The following is an 18,442-nucleotide window of genomic DNA, read 5'->3' as shown; positions in this document are numbered from 1 at the left end:
CCTTCTACTATAATTTCCTTTCCTAATCTAGGTGAGTTTTGTATGACTTTGAAAGCTGTTACAACTTTTGTGATTCAAATTATACATGTGAGTGAACCAGGGAATTTGGAAAGCATTTCATTTTTGAAATTTTCAATTGACCTCCCCAGCCCTCTTACATTAAATGACATAAAATAGACTACGCAGACCTGTCCTCCGTGAGTTCTTTTTCTCAGAAGAAAAAGAGCTGTGATAAGATTGCCAAGGATTATGTAACAATCACTGGAAAGATAAAGTGCCTCTCCAGTACAGAATTGCAGAGCTGGGAAGCAACCTCAGACCCTGTCTGGACTAGTGGCACGCAGTTACATCTGTCCACTGGAGCTAGTTTCTGCCCCATGAGATGAAAATAAACTTGTACTCCTAGAACCTTCATCACCCCTCACCTAGGCTCCTCCCCTACAATGATCCCTTCTGCTACCTTGTGCATTTTGAAGTTATCAGCATGTGTTTTTGCAGCTCAAACCCTTAAAAAATAAATAAATAAATAAAAGTAGAGAAAGCATCGCTACCTGAGTTTCAAAACACTATTTAGAAACCCAAAAGCTGAGAATGCCTTGGTGTAGGTGAGGGGCTGTCTTGTGCACTGTAGGATAACTGGAGTTCCTCCACCCCCACCCCACTCCTCAACCCGCAGCCCCCACCCCACCAATGTCTCCCACAGTGCTAAATGTTGGGGTAGGAGATGGGGCAGACAAACTTACTCCTGGCTGAGAACCGTTGGTGTGTGGTTTGTGCAAAAACAAATATAAGCAAGATATTTGATGATTTAAAAACCAGTCCTCCACTCACCATGTACACAACCTCTGCTACTCTGAATGTTACCATTTTGTAAAAATCTTTGCCAGTTAGGTGGCAGTTGTTCTGATGGTACTCAATCAGAAGGCTCTCCAAGAACTACCCTGAGTGGCCAGATTATTACGATCTCTGAACGCATAAAAATCTGGTCACTCAGTGTGTGTGTGGGTGTGTGTGTGTGTGTGTGTGTGTGTGTGGGTGTGGGTGTGTGTGTGTGTGTATGAGACCCTATGCATGAATTCATGCATGGGTGGGGTCCAGCCATCCTGGCCAGCGGGAGGGGACATGGGCAGTTGGCTGGCCTGCCTGCTGGTGGAACTCCTGATCAAGGGGACAATTTGCATATTAGCCTTTTATTATATAAGATATGCACTGAGTGGCCAGATTATTATGAGTTCAGAGATCATAATAATCTGGCCACTCAGTGTATATGCCACATTGTCTTGCTAAGAGACCCGAGAGGATTGTCTCAGGTATTTGATAGGTGCAGAGACTCAGTTTCACCCTGGGCCTGCTAGCAGCTGCTCCCACTGTGGGAACAGCCACTCATCCCAGTCAGCCAAGTGGTGCTCCCACATTGAGCATCTGACCCCTGGTGGTCAGTGCACATCATGGCAACTGGTTGAGCAGTCAGTCTGGTCGTTCTGCCATTCAGTCACTGGCCCTTTATTACATAGGATTAGAGGCCCAGTGCCTAAAAATTAGTGCATTGGAGGGGGCCCCTCAGCCAGCCTGCCCCCTCTCACAGTCCAGAAGCCCTCAGGGGATGTTCTGCTGACAGCTTCGGTCCACTCCCCATGAGGAGCAGGCTAAAGCTTCATTCTGGCCTCCCTCTACAGGAGGTGACCCGGGCCTCTCAGCCATGAGGGCTCAAAGCTGCCTGAGCCCCAGGACTCACAGCCACTGTGGCTTTGTCCAGATAAATGCCCTAATTAGCATATTACCCTTTTATTAGTATAGATAGCAATGTTCCCACCCATCCCTCAAAAGTCCAAGAAAAAAAGAAAAACAAAACCCTTCTTAGTAGATGTTACTCCTTAGTGATGATAGCTAACAGACATTTTGAAAGAAAAATAAACCACCACGGTATATGGTTGTGGGAAGCAGTGCGTGAAGATGGCACCAACTATCCCTTTGTGGTCTCCTTGTACCTGCCCTGACCACCACCTGCTTTTCTCTCCTTGCTTTTAGACAATAGGGCCGTGTTAATGCTTTCTTGGGCAGAAAGGCTGTATTTGTCTCACTGTGACGGTATGCGTAGCCTGTTCCGATGGAAAGTATCAGTTGCTCTCAGTCCATGTCCTAGTTCTCTTGCTTATTAGCTGTGTAACCTGAGAAAGCCATAATATCCCTGAATAGATACTTCCTCGCCTGTAAAATGGAAAGAAGTCTACCTGTGTCACCTTTCCCACAGGCAGACGTGATGTAATCTAAGCGCTTTGGAGCCCCATACAAATGTGCTTTAACTGTGTAAAGGGTGGTAAGAAAATAACTCTAGTTAAAGTTTCTAAAGTTCCCTCGCTGAAAATAACAAAACACTTCAGCAGAAAAATGTAAAGGAATAAATCACTTAAATCTTCTTAAATATCTTCAAGATAATAATTATGATGAAAAGTTAAAGGGTTAAGACTCCTGGCCAAAAAAAAAAAAAAAAAAAAATGGAATAAGAAAGACTGGATTTTTCCTCCCAGATGAAACAAACAAGTATCTGTGTGTGTGTGTGTGTGTGTGTGTGTGTGTGTGTGTAATTTTCAAGATACTGGACATTGAGCAATGTAACAATACCCTGAGAGAAAGGAAACAAATGCACTGAGCAGATGGAGCTGAGGGTCCCAAAAACCAAGGTGGCTGGAGTTCAGAGCACAGAGTATCAGCAATGCGAGAGATGTGCAGTCAGAGAACCCTGGAGATGTGCAGGGGGTCCCGGTCCCGCCCTCGCCCCTGCCCCTGCCCACCCACCCCTGCCCCGCCCCGTATTCAGCAGAGTACTAACCAGCACAGGCATGTGAGAGAACTACTTGAAGCAGAGGGGAGCCACCCAAAAGGAGAGCGGGAACAGTAGCTGGCGCTGACACTAGGCATGGAATGGTGCCTATATCTCCCAGTCAGACCAGAAAGCCTCTTCACCCACCAGCACTGGGTAGAGGACTTAGAATAGTCTTGCCTCTATAGTGGGAAATAATTGGCCCTAAAGCAGGCGTCTTCAAACTACGGCCCTCGGGCTACATGCGGCCCGCAGAGGAGTCTGATCCGGCCCGCCAGGTTTTTTGGGCAGTGAGCGCAGCCGAGGTGTTACAGTAGGAATTAGTAGTTCATATAGTCTGGCCCTCCAGCTCTCTGAGGGACCGTGATCTGGCCCCCACTTTGAAAAGTTTGAGGACCCCTGCAAGCAAACATTGCTCTGTTCCAGCCCAACAAATCTTAAAACAAGAGGATCGAGTTGTTTCTGAGTAACCAAACTACATTCCAGAACAAATATTAACAATCTTTATAGAAATACAAAAATACCTAGTGTCCAACATGGTCAGAATGACAATGCCTGGCACTCAAAAAATTACCAGGCATGCAAAGAAACAGCAATATATGGCTCATAATAATGAAAAAAATATATTAATCAAAACTGACTCAGAACTGACAGCAGATGTGAGAATTAGCAGAGAAGGACACTAAAAGTTACAGTAATTGTTTTTCAAATATTCAGATCTTAAATAGGACAAATATATTTTTTTTAAAGATTCAAATCAAACACCTAGAGATGGAAAACTGCATTGTCTGAGCTGAAAGGTACCCAGGATGGAATTAGCAGTATATCCATAAAAAAGTACTACTCAGCAATGAAAAGAAATGAACTATGGATACAACATTGATGAATCTCAAAGTAAGTGTGCTGAGTGAAATGATCCAGACAAAAAAGTTGCATACTGTAAAAATCTTTTTATATGAAACTAGTAGCCCTGCTCACAAATCCGTGTGCCAGTAGCTCGGCAGTAGCTCACTCCTGTCCTCCAGGAGCTCTCCACCTGCTGCCCCTCCTTCCCCTAACACTCCCCTGATAGCTTGCTGCCCTGCCCCCTCCTGTAGCTCTCCACCACCCACTGGTAGCTCGCTGCTCCCCCCTCCTGCTGATCCTGGTTAAGCAGTCAGTCTTACACTTCAGGGCATAACGACCATTTGCTTATTACATATTTTGCATCCTGAAAGTGCAAAATAATCTATAGTTACAGAAAGCAAATCAATGATTACCTGGTCAGGGACAAGGAAGAGATTTCTAAGAGGCACAAGAAAACTTTGGAGGTGATAAATATGTTAGCTATTTTGATTTTTATTATGGTTTTCTGGGCATATACAGATGTCAAAAGTGTGCACTTTAAATATATGCATTCTATTGTATATTGATTATAATTCAGGAAAGCTATTTTTAAAAACTAAAGTGGTAAAAGTATATTTAGAATAACACTGCATACAGCTTGGAAAATAGAGGACTTATATAACCATATGTTTCCTTAAAATTTTGTAAATTTAAATCTGTAATTTTTACTACATCTACAACTATAGTGTCTGTAGACTATATCTATTGTATAGTATCTATAGTATCTAAAATTTAGTTTGGGGTTCTTTCTTTTTTGACAATACCTGAGAAAAATCTTTTCTCCTAATTCTTTAAAACAACATATTTTGATGAGTATTTTTTATTTGTTCACTTATTCATTTATTCAATGAAATTATCAAGTACTTACTAATTCCTTTTGTTTGTTTAATTTTTATTTTTTAATTCTTTATTTTTTAAAGTATTACATATGAATCCTTTCCCCCAGCCCCCTGCACTGACCTCTTCCGTTCATTCCCACCCTGTGCCCCAGCACATGCCCTCACCCCCCCTACTGACTGTGTCTGTGGGTTAAGCTTATATGCGTACATGCAAGTCCTTTGGTTGTTCTCTCACACACCCTCCCCCCCCATACACTGCACCCCCACACACCCCGCCTTCTTCCTGAGGTTGGATGGTCTGTTCGATGCTTCTATGTCACTAGATATATTTTAGTTCATCAGTTTATGTTGTTCATTATATTCCACATATGAGTGAGATCATGTGATATTTATCTTTCTCCAACTGGCTTATTTCACTTAGCATAATGTTCTCCAGTTCCATCCATGCTTTGCAAATGGTAAGAGTTGAATTTTTTTAATTAAAAAAAAAAGAAGAAGAAGAACTAAAAGCCAGAGATTCACATGGCATATTTCAGTTTTCCTTTTTTCCCCCAAAGCTTACTTTATAAATTAATAAAATTCTACACATTTTTAACCATAATTGACCATACTATTGCCTAATTCTGCAGTGGTAATTTACTCCCTTTCTGTTTGATATGAGGTCTGACCTAAAAAGCTCTCTAAGAGCCTGTAATTTCCATCATCCTGCGTCATCAGAGATACAGCGGTGTGAGCATGCTCATTCTTCTCTTGAATGAAATAATTTGTGTGTTCTTATGTTCCTAATATGTCTGTCCTGGTTTCCCCCAGTTTGATGCCGACCGAGACGAGGATGAGGTGTTCTATGACATCAGCATGGCGGTGGACAGCAAATTATTTCCGAACAAAGAGGCTGCAGCAAGTAAGTCCCTGTGTACTTCCAGCAACAGTCTGTCCTGATCACCGTCCAGGTGTCTGGGGCTTTGTAGTAAGATTGGAGCTCAACACACTTCTGTGAGATTTTGAAGATGACTCTGTTCTCAGAGCTTTATACTTTCTGGTCTAAAAATCAAGGTACAAAACAAAGAGAAATGAAAGCCCTTATTGTTATTTGCCTTTTTTCCAGTCATTACACATGCAAATTAGTAGATAGTCACCATGTAGCATAAGACCTATCGATATCCATAAAAGCCTAAGCAACTGTTACGATGGAATGACCGGAACAACCGGTTGCTATGAAGCATACTGACCACCAGGGGGCAGACCCTTAATGCCGATAGGGCCTGCTGGCCAACCTCCCATTCCCTTCCCCCAACCCGCAAGCCCTGATCACCCAATCGGGGCCAGGCCCCGGGGCTGGAACGGGGAACCAGGGCTGGGTGGCGGTGGATGTGAACCCTTTCCAAGGGGGTGCTGAGGGCCAGCTCCCTCCTCGGGGCCAGCAGCCAGCCTCCTGGGTCCCTTCCCTGTCCCTCCCCCTGGCCAGCAGGCCCTGATCGGCCTGCTGCCTGCCTGCCTCGGTGGCGGTTGGCCACCTCCCTCCAGCCAGCAGACCCCAACTGCCTGCTCCAGGCCTTCCGGCCAACCTCCCGGTCCCCTCCCCTCCCCCCTCTGACTAGCAGGTTTCAATCACTCAATTGGGGCTGGGCCCCAGGCTGGGATAAGGAACCGGGGGTGGGTGACAGTGGACACGGGTAGCAAGGAAAGGAGGAGGGAGAGAGGCAGGGAGGCAGGGAACACAGGGTGGCAGTGCGTGGGTGGCAGGGTGCAGGTGGCGAGGGAAGGAGGAGGTGGGGAGGTGGAGAACCTGATTGGCCCTGATCTCTGGCCAGGCCTAGGGACCCCGCCAGTGCACACATTTCATGCACTGGGCCTCTAGTGTTATTATAATTGAAAAAAAAATCTAATCTAGCCTATACTTTGTGCAAGAATTCAAAGTTCCAATTCCTGCAGGACTCCCTAACCCATACGCTTGTCTCCTTTGCCGAGGTTCGGAGGAGGTAGGAGAAGCCTCCTCTCGGATCTGACAGCCACTCCCCCTGACCCGTATCCCTGCTGTGGCCCTGCCCCTTCTCTTCCCAGTACTCTCACCCAGAAGTTAGCCGTTGGAGGGTCATGCAGAGCAATCACACCCCCATGGTGGACCGGTCTCACAGTTCTGTCCTTGACCTTCTCTCCCTCTCCTTTACTCTCTAAGTCAAGGTGGTGTCCATCTTGGCTTCAAGTATCCATTCCATGCGATGACCCTCAAATCTTTGGCCCAGTCTTGATCTTTTTTTCCCTCAGTTATGGCCTCAGTGGGTAGAGACCAAAAAAGTTCTAGGCTGCAGAGAAAAAGGCTAAACACTACACATTTTAAACCATATTTAGAGCCCACTCAGAGCAGCTTTACAGAAAGGCCGGACTAAAAGGCAGGCGGTAGACCCACAGAGCACAGAGAGCTGATTCACTCAGCTGCCTACTTTTCCAATGATGTTTGCAAAAGGGCAGCCTACTGCAGGGAAGGGTGCAATACTGAGAAGCACGTAAGGTCAGCTCATCAGACTGCTGCTGCTCTGACGAATGCATGACACCGGTGCTCTTTAGGTTAATATCTTACTTGGAACGCTTATCTGACCTCTAACCACGGATATCTAACTACCAGCTGTCTTCAGTTTGCTAAGACAGTGGGGAGAGGGGCCGATTTGGGCTGCCCCTTCCTTAGAACTGCCAGCATTTTTGAGGCTTTCAGGCGGCATTTTTCCAATGTGGCTTCATCCTGCAATAACACAGCCAGGCTGGCTTCTGTGCTAAGTGGGTAAACTGCCTGAGGACAGGCGCTGTGCCCTTAATCTCCCACCTCCCTTAGGCCCCCTGTGCACAGTGCCCACCCTCTGCAGAGGTGTGAAGGGACTCCTCTTTCCTCTCTATGCTTCCGGCTTCTCACGGAGAGTGTTTGTGCTCACGGCTCCGACTTCCACGAGTTCCTTCCACTCCCAGGTCCTGAGAGCGGGTTTCTGCTCCAGCCTTCGCAGCAGTCGGTTCTGTCTGTGTCAGCCCTCGGCGAGGGATGTGTGCCCGGGAGGGACGGTGGGAACTAGAAATAAGCAATGCCACCTTCCAGGAAGCAGCCATTTCGCAGCTCCGAGCTATTGTTCTAGTTAAGGAAAGGGCCAGGGTTGCCAGATCCGTCTCTCTTTGATGAGAAAACAGGAACCTGCACTTGCAGGCAAAATCTCCAGGCTGAGGAAGGCCGATGACTCACCCAATTAGACAGGCCTTACCAGTGTCCTCTGCTCTGTGAATTGCCAGCCCTGGGTTTTGTTCCTTTACTCTTCCCTTCTCTCTGCATCCTCTGCAGAGTCTCAGCTGCCCACGGCTCTCAGATCACTTCCGTGGGAATGGCTTTCAATTCCTTTTTAAACGTTTAAAATAAAAACTATACATGTTTAAGATATGCAGCATGGGAAATGATTGCTACAGTCCAGTAGTTGACATATAGTTATCATTTTTCTGTGTGATCAATGGCACCTGAAATAAATACAAAGTTCCAGTATTCAGAGTATTGCCTACAGGCATCATGTGAACATTAAACCTGTAGACGTATGCATCCTACCTAATTGCATGTGGTACGTTAGCCAACATCTCCCCACTCAGCCCACCAGCGTGCTCCCAGTCACCATCATGCTGCTCGGCATCTGTGTGCTTGACTTTTTTCTATTCCGCATAGAAGTCAAATCATGCAGTTTTCCTCGTACAAGACAGCAGGGCAAGAATGTTCCTACCTCACAGCCACACTGGTCCTCTGTCCTCAGGGTCACCTTGGAAGTCCAGTCTTGTTCTCAGTCTCCACTGCACTCACCAAAGGCTGTGTCGTTCCTTGCGCATCCCTGGCCTCTCCTGTCTGTCGTGAACACTGTTGTTGCCATGGGAATCTTCCTAGAATGCATCTCTGATCCCCCTGCCTCCCTGACAAAAAATGAAACAACGTAAAACTTGCAGTGACTTTCCTGCAGGCTGAGCACCAGTGCCCTTGGCATAGGGAAATACCCTTGGCTTTCCCTCGTGGTCCTGTTCCCTCTGAGCATCTCCTCTCCCCTCACCCTCACCAGCTTCCAGCAGGGTCTCAGAGACCTCGGGTATCTTCCTGCCTCTGGCCATTTGCACAAGTTGCTTGGGAACACCTGGGCAAGCATGTCAAACTCGCAGCTGGCGGGCCGCCTATGTATCCCTGTACTCTCCCAACTCCTAGCCCCGTCCATCACCTGGTCAGATCCTTCTTTGTATCTCAGGTCAAATGTGATTGCTTCAGGAAGCTTGCTCAGGCCCCATCCCAGACTAGATTAGGCCCTGGAGTGGTACTCCGCACTTTTTTTTCAGGGTATTTATCATAATTGTGATGATATAATTAGAACTATGATTATTTGTTTTTTAAAAAAAATCTATTTCCATTATTTTTAGAGTGCAAAGGCTTCAAAAGGACAGTGTGTGTGTGTGTGTGTGTGTGTGTGTGTGTGTGTGGCTGTGCATGCGTGAGTGTGTGTGTGTGTGTGTGTGTGGCTGTGCATGCGTGTGTGTGTGTATGTGTGTGTGTATGTGTGTGTGTGTGAGATACCCAGTGTGAATCTCACAGGAGATGGCATAGAAGGCCTTTCCCTGCTGGTCACCTCCGCTGGGCCACTCAGCTGAGTACGCCGACTCACAGCCCCCCTACATTTTCATTGGCTCCAGAGCAGAGGGTACGTTTGTGACCCCCATGCCATAGAATGCTATTCCCTGAACCTCTGCACCCCTCCAGCCCATCTGCAGTGTCCCCACTCCCGCAGCCCTCCATTAATGCTTCTAGTGGGGCCATGGGATCCAGCACTCAGTCCCTCTGGGCCTCAGAGAATTGTGAACAGTAAGGGCTATGAGTGTAAAGCCTGTGGCTGTCACATGGAAAAGACAGATAGATATGTTAGTGCCCCTGCTGAGGATTTGAGGAGTCCCAAGGACAGACCACATCTTAACAAACACAACTCTTCCCCGTTTCCCTAGGTCTGCTTCTGCTCTCCCTCTCTTCCTCCCTCCTTCCGCCCCTTCCCTTCTCACCCAGAATGATCTACCCACACCAGATCCCTCGAAGAGCTCACTTTTAATCCCAACTACTGTCCACATATTTTTCAAAAAAGAAAAAAGGTCTTAAGTAATTCAAATGAAAAACTGTGACTAACACCTTGCACGCTTGTTGGAATTAGCGCTGGCTGCTCCACCCGGCTGGTGGGTAATTTCTGCAACACTTACGGGGGCTTTAACGTTTTTGGAGCAAATGAAGATCAAGATGTGCAAAAGTCAGATGTCAGTGTCCTTTTATTCACTTTTCAGTCCTTTGGCATATATGCGTCCAATGCGTAGGATTTCTAAGTACCATTCTCAGAATCGGAGAGGAAATATGACCTACCCAAAGCTGCTTATAATTTAGTGGGAGAGACGGGACCGGGAGCGGCCGCTTTCCTCAGAGGGGCAGGTGAAGGGCTAGAGGAGTTCTGTCCACCTTTCCCTGCCCAGCAGCCCTGCCTGGAGGGAGCGTTTCTTTATTTGGTACTCAAAGTGGGAGGAGGACATTCCTGAAACTTCAGATTGAAGATCCACTGGGAGGAAAGCGTCCGTAGCATTATCCCAGAAAGCAGTTCGGTTAGCCTTCTGCTACCGCTGAAGCCAATTTGTATCAACTTCACATTACATTTAAGGAGACGACCCGGAAATAATATTTCCAAAGACCATTCTGCATCTATTGTAAAACTAGTGACAGTGAGTGCTCCCTGTGGGCTTTTTATTCAGATCATATTTTTCTCTGGTGTCTATAGAAAAAATATTTTTAAAGATGAAAAGAAATCAAGAAGTTCAAAATTGGGGGAAGTGAAAGCCATACTATCACTTTTTTCAAATGTCCTAATTTTGCTCTCTTCTTTGGATAACAAGAGAATTCATTGAAGATGTTTAATATGCTAAATTGTCCAATGAAAGAAGGCAAAAATGTGTACATATGGCCACATTTACCTCCCTATTTTGTATGTCAAACCTTAGACTATTATTAAAGGTCTCATTTTCAGCAAACCAAGCAACCAACACAAAAGAAAATGAAAGCTATTCAGTCATTATCTGAGCTGATAATGACATCCTTTGTCTGTTGCCTTCTATAATATATTAGTACTGTACTGTTGCCAAGAGCAACAATGTGTCAAGAAATTCCTTCCCTTTATGATACAACAAAACTTCTGTCAAAAGCGTTTTATTGGGAAAGACAATCTCTTCCACCGGTTGTGGGTTAATTGTTTTTTTAAACAAAGATCTCTTCACTCTCTCGCTGAAAACAGTTTTCTAATAATCTTGTCCCAGTTTCAGATATTAATGTGTAATATCTCCTAACTGGGCTGTGTACAAGCCCTTCCCTTTGTGCTCTTTTAAAACAACCAAAAGAACAGTTTCTAATTAAATAAAGTAAGTAGGACACAGGAACTAAAGCAGCTACATGTTTAATAAGCCTTTGTGTTCATATCATGTTGCTCATTTCCTATGAATCGCTGTAAATAAGCTATGTGAGATGAGGAAGTCGTTTGAGTGCCTATCTCCACTTCCACTAGGCAGTGGTGGATAATAGACATACTATGGAAGTAGTGAAAACCAAATAACACCGCCATCACTTTGAATGATGCTGTCACTAGCAGCCCCTTGGTTGTCACCGGCTGGAGGGATACTCCTCGACTCTACTTCCAATTCTTCCTTTTCTGCAGCCACCCAGGGACCCGTCTCATCATCAGCCATTCATTTTCTCAGAATGTAGAGGAGACGGCAGGTCCTCCAGGTCCTCTCCTACTGAATGCAGGAAGGAAAAATCAGTGATAAAGCCATTGGGATGGCTCCTGCTTAAAATTTGGAGTCAGTGGCCGAAACCGGTTTGGCTCAGTGGTAGAGCGTCGGTCTGCGGACTGAAGGGTCGGTCCCAGGTTCGATTCCAGTCAAGGGCATGTACATGGGTTGCGTCACATCCCCGGTAGGGGGTGTGCAAGAGGCAGCTGGTCGATGTTTCTCTCTCATTGACATTTCTAGCTCTCTATCCTTCTCTGCTCCTCTCTGTAAAAAATCAATAAAATATATAAAATAAAATAAATTTGGAGTCAGTGGACATGTAGGAGGGGACTGTGATTTCTGTCCTTGTCTCACTCACTTTCTGCAGGACCTGGGCCAAATTATTTGACTTCTCCGCACCTCATGTTTCTCTTTTCTAAAATGAGGAGGAGGACGTCTGTGAAATACTGGTTCAGAAATGTCTGTGCTCTTATCATGGAAAAATAAGGCGTTCCACTTCTGACATATTCCCTGCCTCACACACATACATGCAAACTGACCTTTACTGGTAAACTGGGCCTTCAGAGAGTCAGGTATCTTGGCCCTAAGGTACACCGTATACAAAACTAGAGGTCCAGTGCATGAATCCGTGAATGGGTGGGGTCTGGCCAGCCCGCCCCGATGGGAACCCATTAGGGGTGGGGCCAGCTGGGGGGAGGAACTGCAGGAGGGCTCCAGGGAGTGTCCAGCCCATCTCCTTCAGTCCTGATCAGCTGGACCCCCTCAGCAAGTTAACCTACTAATCAGAGCGTCTGCCCCCTGATGATCATTGCATGTTAGAGCAAGCAGTTGAGCATCCTTAGCATATCATTAGCATATTACACTTTGATTGGTTGAACAGATGACCAGTCACTTAGCATTATTAGGCTTTTATTATGTAGGATTTTTTTAAATATATTTTATTGATTTTTTTTTACAGAGAGGAAGGGAGAGAGATAGAAAGCTAGAACGTCCATGAGAGAAAAACATCGACCAGCTACCTCTTGCACACCTCCTACTGGGGATGTGCCCGCAACCAATGTACCTTGACCGGAATCGAACCTGGGACCTTTCAGTCCACAGACCGACGCTCTACCACTGAGCCAAACCGGTTTCGGCTATTATGTAGGATTTTATTTGAAAAATACAAAAGCAAAAAAAGAGAGAGAACAAAAACACCAGACACACAAAAATATAAAAAGTATATATTATAATGCCACTTTTAAAAATTATATATGCATAATAAGATTTTTGTGTATCACCTCTCTAGTCTCACTCTGTTAATAGCGTGTGGTACATAGTCTTCCACACCCCTCCTTGTGAGCACCTTATTAACCACGGAATTGTCAAGGGCCTACCATGGTGCCCCACACACCTACGCGACTCTCAGTAGCAGCCCTGCAGTTAGCTACTTTTCCAAAATGGTTCAACGGGTCAGTTATATCCCTTTTGAAAATTTTCATTAACCATAAAAACTTTTTAAAGATACAAACAATAAACAGTAGCGTGAGTGCTTAGTACTTAGTCTGGTAAGCAGCAGGGCTAATGATGAGAAGAGTTGAGAAAAACACTATGCGAGGACCTACCTAGATTCTCTTTACAGAAAAAGTGTGAAAGCAGCCTCTCCGGAGAGGTCCACACCTGAGATGTTTTCATCAAAAATCGATCTTCATTCAACATTACTCATTGCATATTGTGGCCAGGAATTATTTGGCAAGGCCAAGTTTAAAATTTTCAAAATGTGGAGTCGTTTGTTTCCTTACAGGATGCATAGTGTTTTATGGGCAGCTCTGACTTCTATCTTTCTGGTTAATTAAATGATTTCTACAGGGATGGGTAAAAGCAGGCTTACCAGGGGTTCAGGGATGCATTTATTCTTATATTACTGGTTATCTACTGGTTTGTATGACTCTGTAGACCTACTTTTGCCCACCCCTGTGTTTCGTAGCAGGAGAGAGTCGCTGGAAGAGAATGATGAATCAGTTGTGCTCCAGGAGCCCCATTATGAGCCTTTGGGGGCTTTTGGGTAGGCAATTCAGTGTAACCTGTGGACCCAGGGAGAGAAGATCCTATTAATACACTAAGTTGACCTGATTTTTCTCACCTTCAGGGACATGGGGGATGCAAAGGCTGAAGGGAAAACTCAGGTTCTCATGGACCGAGCAAATTCAACATATCTTATTCCTGGGAACCCTTGCTCTTCTCCCACGCTGGACTTGGCTCATGTTCCCTCCACCTCAGTGTCTATTCCACACCCCTAAACTGCTTTCCTCTGGGACAACCCTATTCACTGGCACAGTTCAGGCTCATAGATTCGTTCCTCATGAAGGATCCCACCTCCACCAGCACCTCCACTACAGGTGGACTTAGCCCTCTCTTTTTGGTTCGTGAACCTTGCTATCGACAAATCCATCTCCACAAGTTTGTCTTCTTCTTAAGGGTGGAGACAGTGTCCACAGCGTCTGCATTTTCTGTCTGCAGGCCAAACAGTGCCTGGCAGGTGGGAAGAGTCTAGACATGTTTGTAAGTTTAATGTAATCGGGAGGACAATATGGAATCCTAGTGGAAGATTTTTTGCGCTTGAAATGTACATGGACAGCTTCCTTAGGTCATCTTCTCTTTTCTAATCTTAGGTTCAGGTGACCTTGATTCTTCGATGATGTTGGACTCTGGAGAGATCGCTGACACAGGATCTGATTATGAAGACCAGGTAATTAAAATCTAGACACATTTCGCTGTTTAAGTAGCTTTAATTTTAGCCTTTGTTAATGTTTCGTGAAAATTAGAATTACAAATCACGTTGAGAAATGTTTACAGTAGCATATATCCCGTAATAAATCGTAGTAGCCTACAGCTTTCACTCATTAATTCGGTCCTTTAGCTCGTCCTTATCCACAGTTATAAAATGGCAATAAATTAAGAAAAAGTTTGTGGTCAAAAGTTGCAATCGATAGAAATGAGGTTACCAGAGTTATCTTGCCCAAGAATTTGCCTGTATCTCTATCACTTAATCCATAATAAACCAAAGATATTTATTAAGCACTGGCTACAGGTTTGGGGATCTGCTTTTCTACGCCTAACTTTGTGAAAGGAACTGGCTGATGGCCCAGGACAACTCAGCCAGGGAGTTAAATATGTTTTCTATTGCAATAAAAGCAAAGAAATTTATCTGGGTCATTTTCTTCTTGGCAGAAGAACTTTCCCTACTGCTATATTCTAATCTTCCAAAATAGTTTGCAGGTGATCCAATCCTCTCATCAGGCCTTGCTTTTTAAAAAAAAAAAAAAAAAAAAAGGGTAATGTCCAAAAATCCCTCCCACCTCTTGCCAATGCTCCTCTGCAATGGCTGAGCGCCAGGTGGACATGGTCTGGGATTTCTTCCCATCTTCAACTAATACACGTATGTCTCCAATAAAGCAGGTGAGGCTGGCCACCATTCATTCTTAATGGCTGGCTACACATTTCACGTACATATGCAGAAGCTATTTTCACAAATGTTAAGTTCCCTTTCCTTATATCACAAAGCAAGAAGTTATTGATGAGCCACATAATGGTGCATACTTGTTATATATTTTAGCATTTATTAGGCGCTTAATACATACTAAACACTGTGCTAAGTTTCTTCATTTGATTATCTCACTAATTCCTCACTACCTCTTTGGGAATCAGGACTCATTACCTTTAGTTCATAGACAAGAAAATTAAGCAAAGAGTGATTTGCTCACAAGTTTCACTGTGGGGAGATAAACTTCGAGTGCATTCCCTGCCTCCTTTCTTAGTTTCAAATGCTACCCATTCACTGATATATTTTTGGAAACTTTTCAGTTGGTAACCCTTAAGATCTCAGCAGAGGCACACACCAGACAACCACTATTGAAGACAAGTTCACAATCCAAAATTACAGGCAGCACAAAGAAAAAACCATAACAAGAAATCCAGCTGGTTCAACAAATGAAAGACTTCATACCCCAAAAACTAGAGATAACAGGAAAGTCTGAAAGAAATGTTAATGTTGGAATGTTTTTTAAATATATATTTTTATATTGATTTCAGAGAGGAAGGAAGAGGGAGAGAGAGATAGAAACATCAATAATGGCCCCTCCTGCATGCCCCCTACTGGGCATGTGCCCTGACTGGAATCAAACCATGACCTGGTTCACAGGTCGACACTCAACTGGATCAAAAAGGTTTTTTTTACTTGTGACTTCCAAAGGGAATATGGATGGGAAGGAAAAGAGCATGAGGAAAACTGACCTGCTCTTAATTGTACATTACCTCTTCTCATCCGTTTGACATTCCCATCTCCCTACACGCAAGAAAGCTGGAAAACAGAGCTTACTCAGTGTCCAGGAAGAGAGAGATCCATTCCGTGAGCACTGAGCCAGCCTGGGCCACAAAACTCTTGCCCCCAGTGTATTGCTCTTTTGGTGCTCCTCATATGTGCTCTCGTTCATTCTTGGTTTCCTCACTGGACTCCTTTCTGTCAGTTCATTATGTCAAGGTGGGTGCTCCAGCCTCTTCACGCCTCGTTGCACACGTTCTGTTTTGAGAAGCACAGTCATAGCCATGGTTTCGGATATGTCTGCCTGCTAAACAGCAACGGTTGGATTTCACATGTGCATCTCAAAATCAACACATCCAAAAACAAACTCACCATCTTCCCCCACAAAATATCTTCTTCCTTCTATTTTCCCTATTTCTGTGAGTGATACCACCAATCCCCCAGCTGCCCACGCCAGAAACCAGGACGTCCTCCTCACCTTCTTCCTTTCTCTGTCTCCCTACGTCAGTTTGGTCAGAAGCCGGCCAGTTTTGTGCAAGAACTGCTCCTCATCTCTTCAGGGCCCCCCGCCTGGTTCACACCCTCAGCCTTTTTCCATGGGACCCTGAGTCAGTGTCCTAACCACTGTCCCCTCCTAGGCTCCTTGCCCATCATATTCATCTTTCTGAAAAGCAAAGCCAGTCATGGTAGCATTCTACTGCTTAAAACCCTCTGGACTTCTCATTAAGGTCAGAATGAAAATAAAACCTCTGACCACATGCATCGGAATCTTCAGATTAGAATCTGACCACCTACATCTGTCCCCCAACTCATCCCTTGCTAATCTTCAAAACAGACTGAACGCTCTGGCCACACCAAGCCTTTTACAGTTCCCCCACATGGGCTGTACTTTGCACAGTCCCTTTCCTCCATCGCCTCTGCCCCAGATAACCCCGGCTCCTGCTTCTTCAGGACCAGGCTTCCCCTTGGGGAGCTCTTCTCTTGTCCTCCTCAGGGGGCCCACAAAACCCTGCGTTGTCTATTCTCCTGTATTGCAAGGACTATGTTCTGCTCTGAGTATCTAAAATGCTGCCACACAGCAAGTGTTCAGTAAATGTCCATTACTTTAAAAGCTGATAAAATGATTTCTAGTTCTTCTACTTAATATGGGATTTTTCTGATAACTCACTAACACTTTTGAGCCTGGGTTTCCTCTTCTAGAAAATGATAGTGATGACTCCACCGAGAATTACTGTTGAGGAAAGTAGGGAATGCAGGTTACCTCATTCAGAACAAATAGCCCAAAAGTGTGAACACCCTTTTTTTGTCTTGCTCCAAACTCGACTTAGACTGAACTTTTCAGGAATGGGTGCCTTTCTCTGGGTGGCAGAGGCCTCCGTAGCTTCAGCTGGATGAATGGTAATTGTCTGAACACTCCTGGATTCCATCGGCACCTAGGTGCTTAGAAGTCACCACTCTGCCCTAACAACAAGTAAAAAGCTGAACAAACTGAAAAATCCACAATTCTCAGGTCTGCTAGAGAAGTGAGGCCACTAGGCAAACCACTACACCAAAACCCAGAGAATCACACCCCTGGGAGCAGAAACCCACAGACAAGGATCTCCGCAGGAACCAGTGCCCTGGAAGCCCAGCCGTCACTGACGAACTGCCGGAGGCTCCTGTGGGCAGGTCTGAGAGTTGAAAACTCTAGGAGGCCCAGGCAGAGAGGCCCCCCACACTCCTGTGAGCTCCACCTCCAGGAACTTGACCAGGTCCCCACAGTAAGTGTCCGAGAGAAATCTCCTTGTGCTTCCGGCTGTGGGAGGGTGGAAGGAGCCTTTTTCAAAATACCCAGAGCACTCTGTCCTTCCTAACAAGGGCTGCTCTCAGGAGACCTCAGCTGCTGGGGCTTCATCGGAGCCTAACCGCCTTGGAGAAAGGCAATACCAACTCCCTCCACCTCCAGCCATTCTGCCCCGCCTCATGGGGAGAAACTAAGAAGCAGTGGGGAGGTGTGCAGCCTAGGGACACAGGCTCACCAGGGGCCTGAGACCTAATCTCAGGACTGCATGCCCTTCATAGAGCACTTGCCATCCTCCCCCCAACTTCCCACCACACGACTAACCCTTTATTTACTGCTGTGCCTTTTACCTAGCGCCGTGGTCGCAAACTGTGGCTAGTGAGCCACATGCGGCTCTTTGGCCCCTTGAGTGTGTCTCTTCCACAAAATACCATGGCCTGGACAAGTCTATTTTGAAGAAATGGCGTTGGAAGAGGTTTAAGTTTAAAAAATTTGGCTCTCAAAAGAAATTTCTTTTTCTTTTCTTTTTAAACATATTTTATTGATTTTTTACAGAGAGGAAGGGAGAGAGAAAGAGAGCTAGAAACGTTCGATGAGAGAGAAATATCGACCAGCTGCCTCTTGTACACCCCCCACCGGGGATGTGCCCGCAACCAATGTACATGCCCTTGACCGGAATCGAACCCGGGACCTTTCAGTCCGCAGACCGACGCTCTACCACTAAGCCAAACCGGGTTCGGCTCAAAAGAAATTTCAATCGTTGTACTGCTGATATTTGGCTCTGTTGACTCATGAGTTTGCCAACCACTGCCCTAGTGCATCATGTCCAGCTTCCAACAAAAAATTACAAGATATATTCAGACGTGAACGCACAGTCTGAGGAGACTGAACCAGCATCAGAACAACAGCCAGATATTCAACTTATCAGAAAAAGAGTTTTGCTTTGTTTTTAATAAACTTTGGTTAATATGCTAAGGGCTTAGATGGAAAAAGTAGACAATATACAAGAA

The 18,442-nt window shown here is 45.4% G+C and overlaps 1 protein-coding gene across 2 annotated transcripts in view; it reads left to right on the top strand.

The window, feature by feature from the left end:
- AK5 (adenylate kinase 5) overlaps positions 1 to 18,442 on the top strand; it is a 176,572-nt gene that overhangs the window by 92,947 nt on the left and 65,183 nt on the right. For both annotated transcript variants that reach the window (XM_036443709.2, XM_036443708.2), the window contains exons 7-8: positions 5,356 to 5,446; positions 14,004 to 14,080. In XM_036443709.2, the coding sequence (XP_036299602.1) occupies positions 5,356 to 5,446; positions 14,004 to 14,080 (168 nt within the window). The remainder of the gene's footprint in view (positions 1 to 5,355; positions 5,447 to 14,003; positions 14,081 to 18,442) is intronic.

The sequence above is a fragment of the Pipistrellus kuhlii genome, unplaced genomic scaffold (genome assembly GCF_014108245.1).
Source record: "Pipistrellus kuhlii isolate mPipKuh1 unplaced genomic scaffold, mPipKuh1.p scaffold_m20_p_2, whole genome shotgun sequence".
NCBI classification, from domain to species: Eukaryota; Metazoa; Chordata; class Mammalia; order Chiroptera; family Vespertilionidae; genus Pipistrellus; species Pipistrellus kuhlii.
The sequence above is the reverse complement of the archived record's forward strand: the minus strand, read 5'-3'. Positions and strand labels throughout refer to the sequence as shown.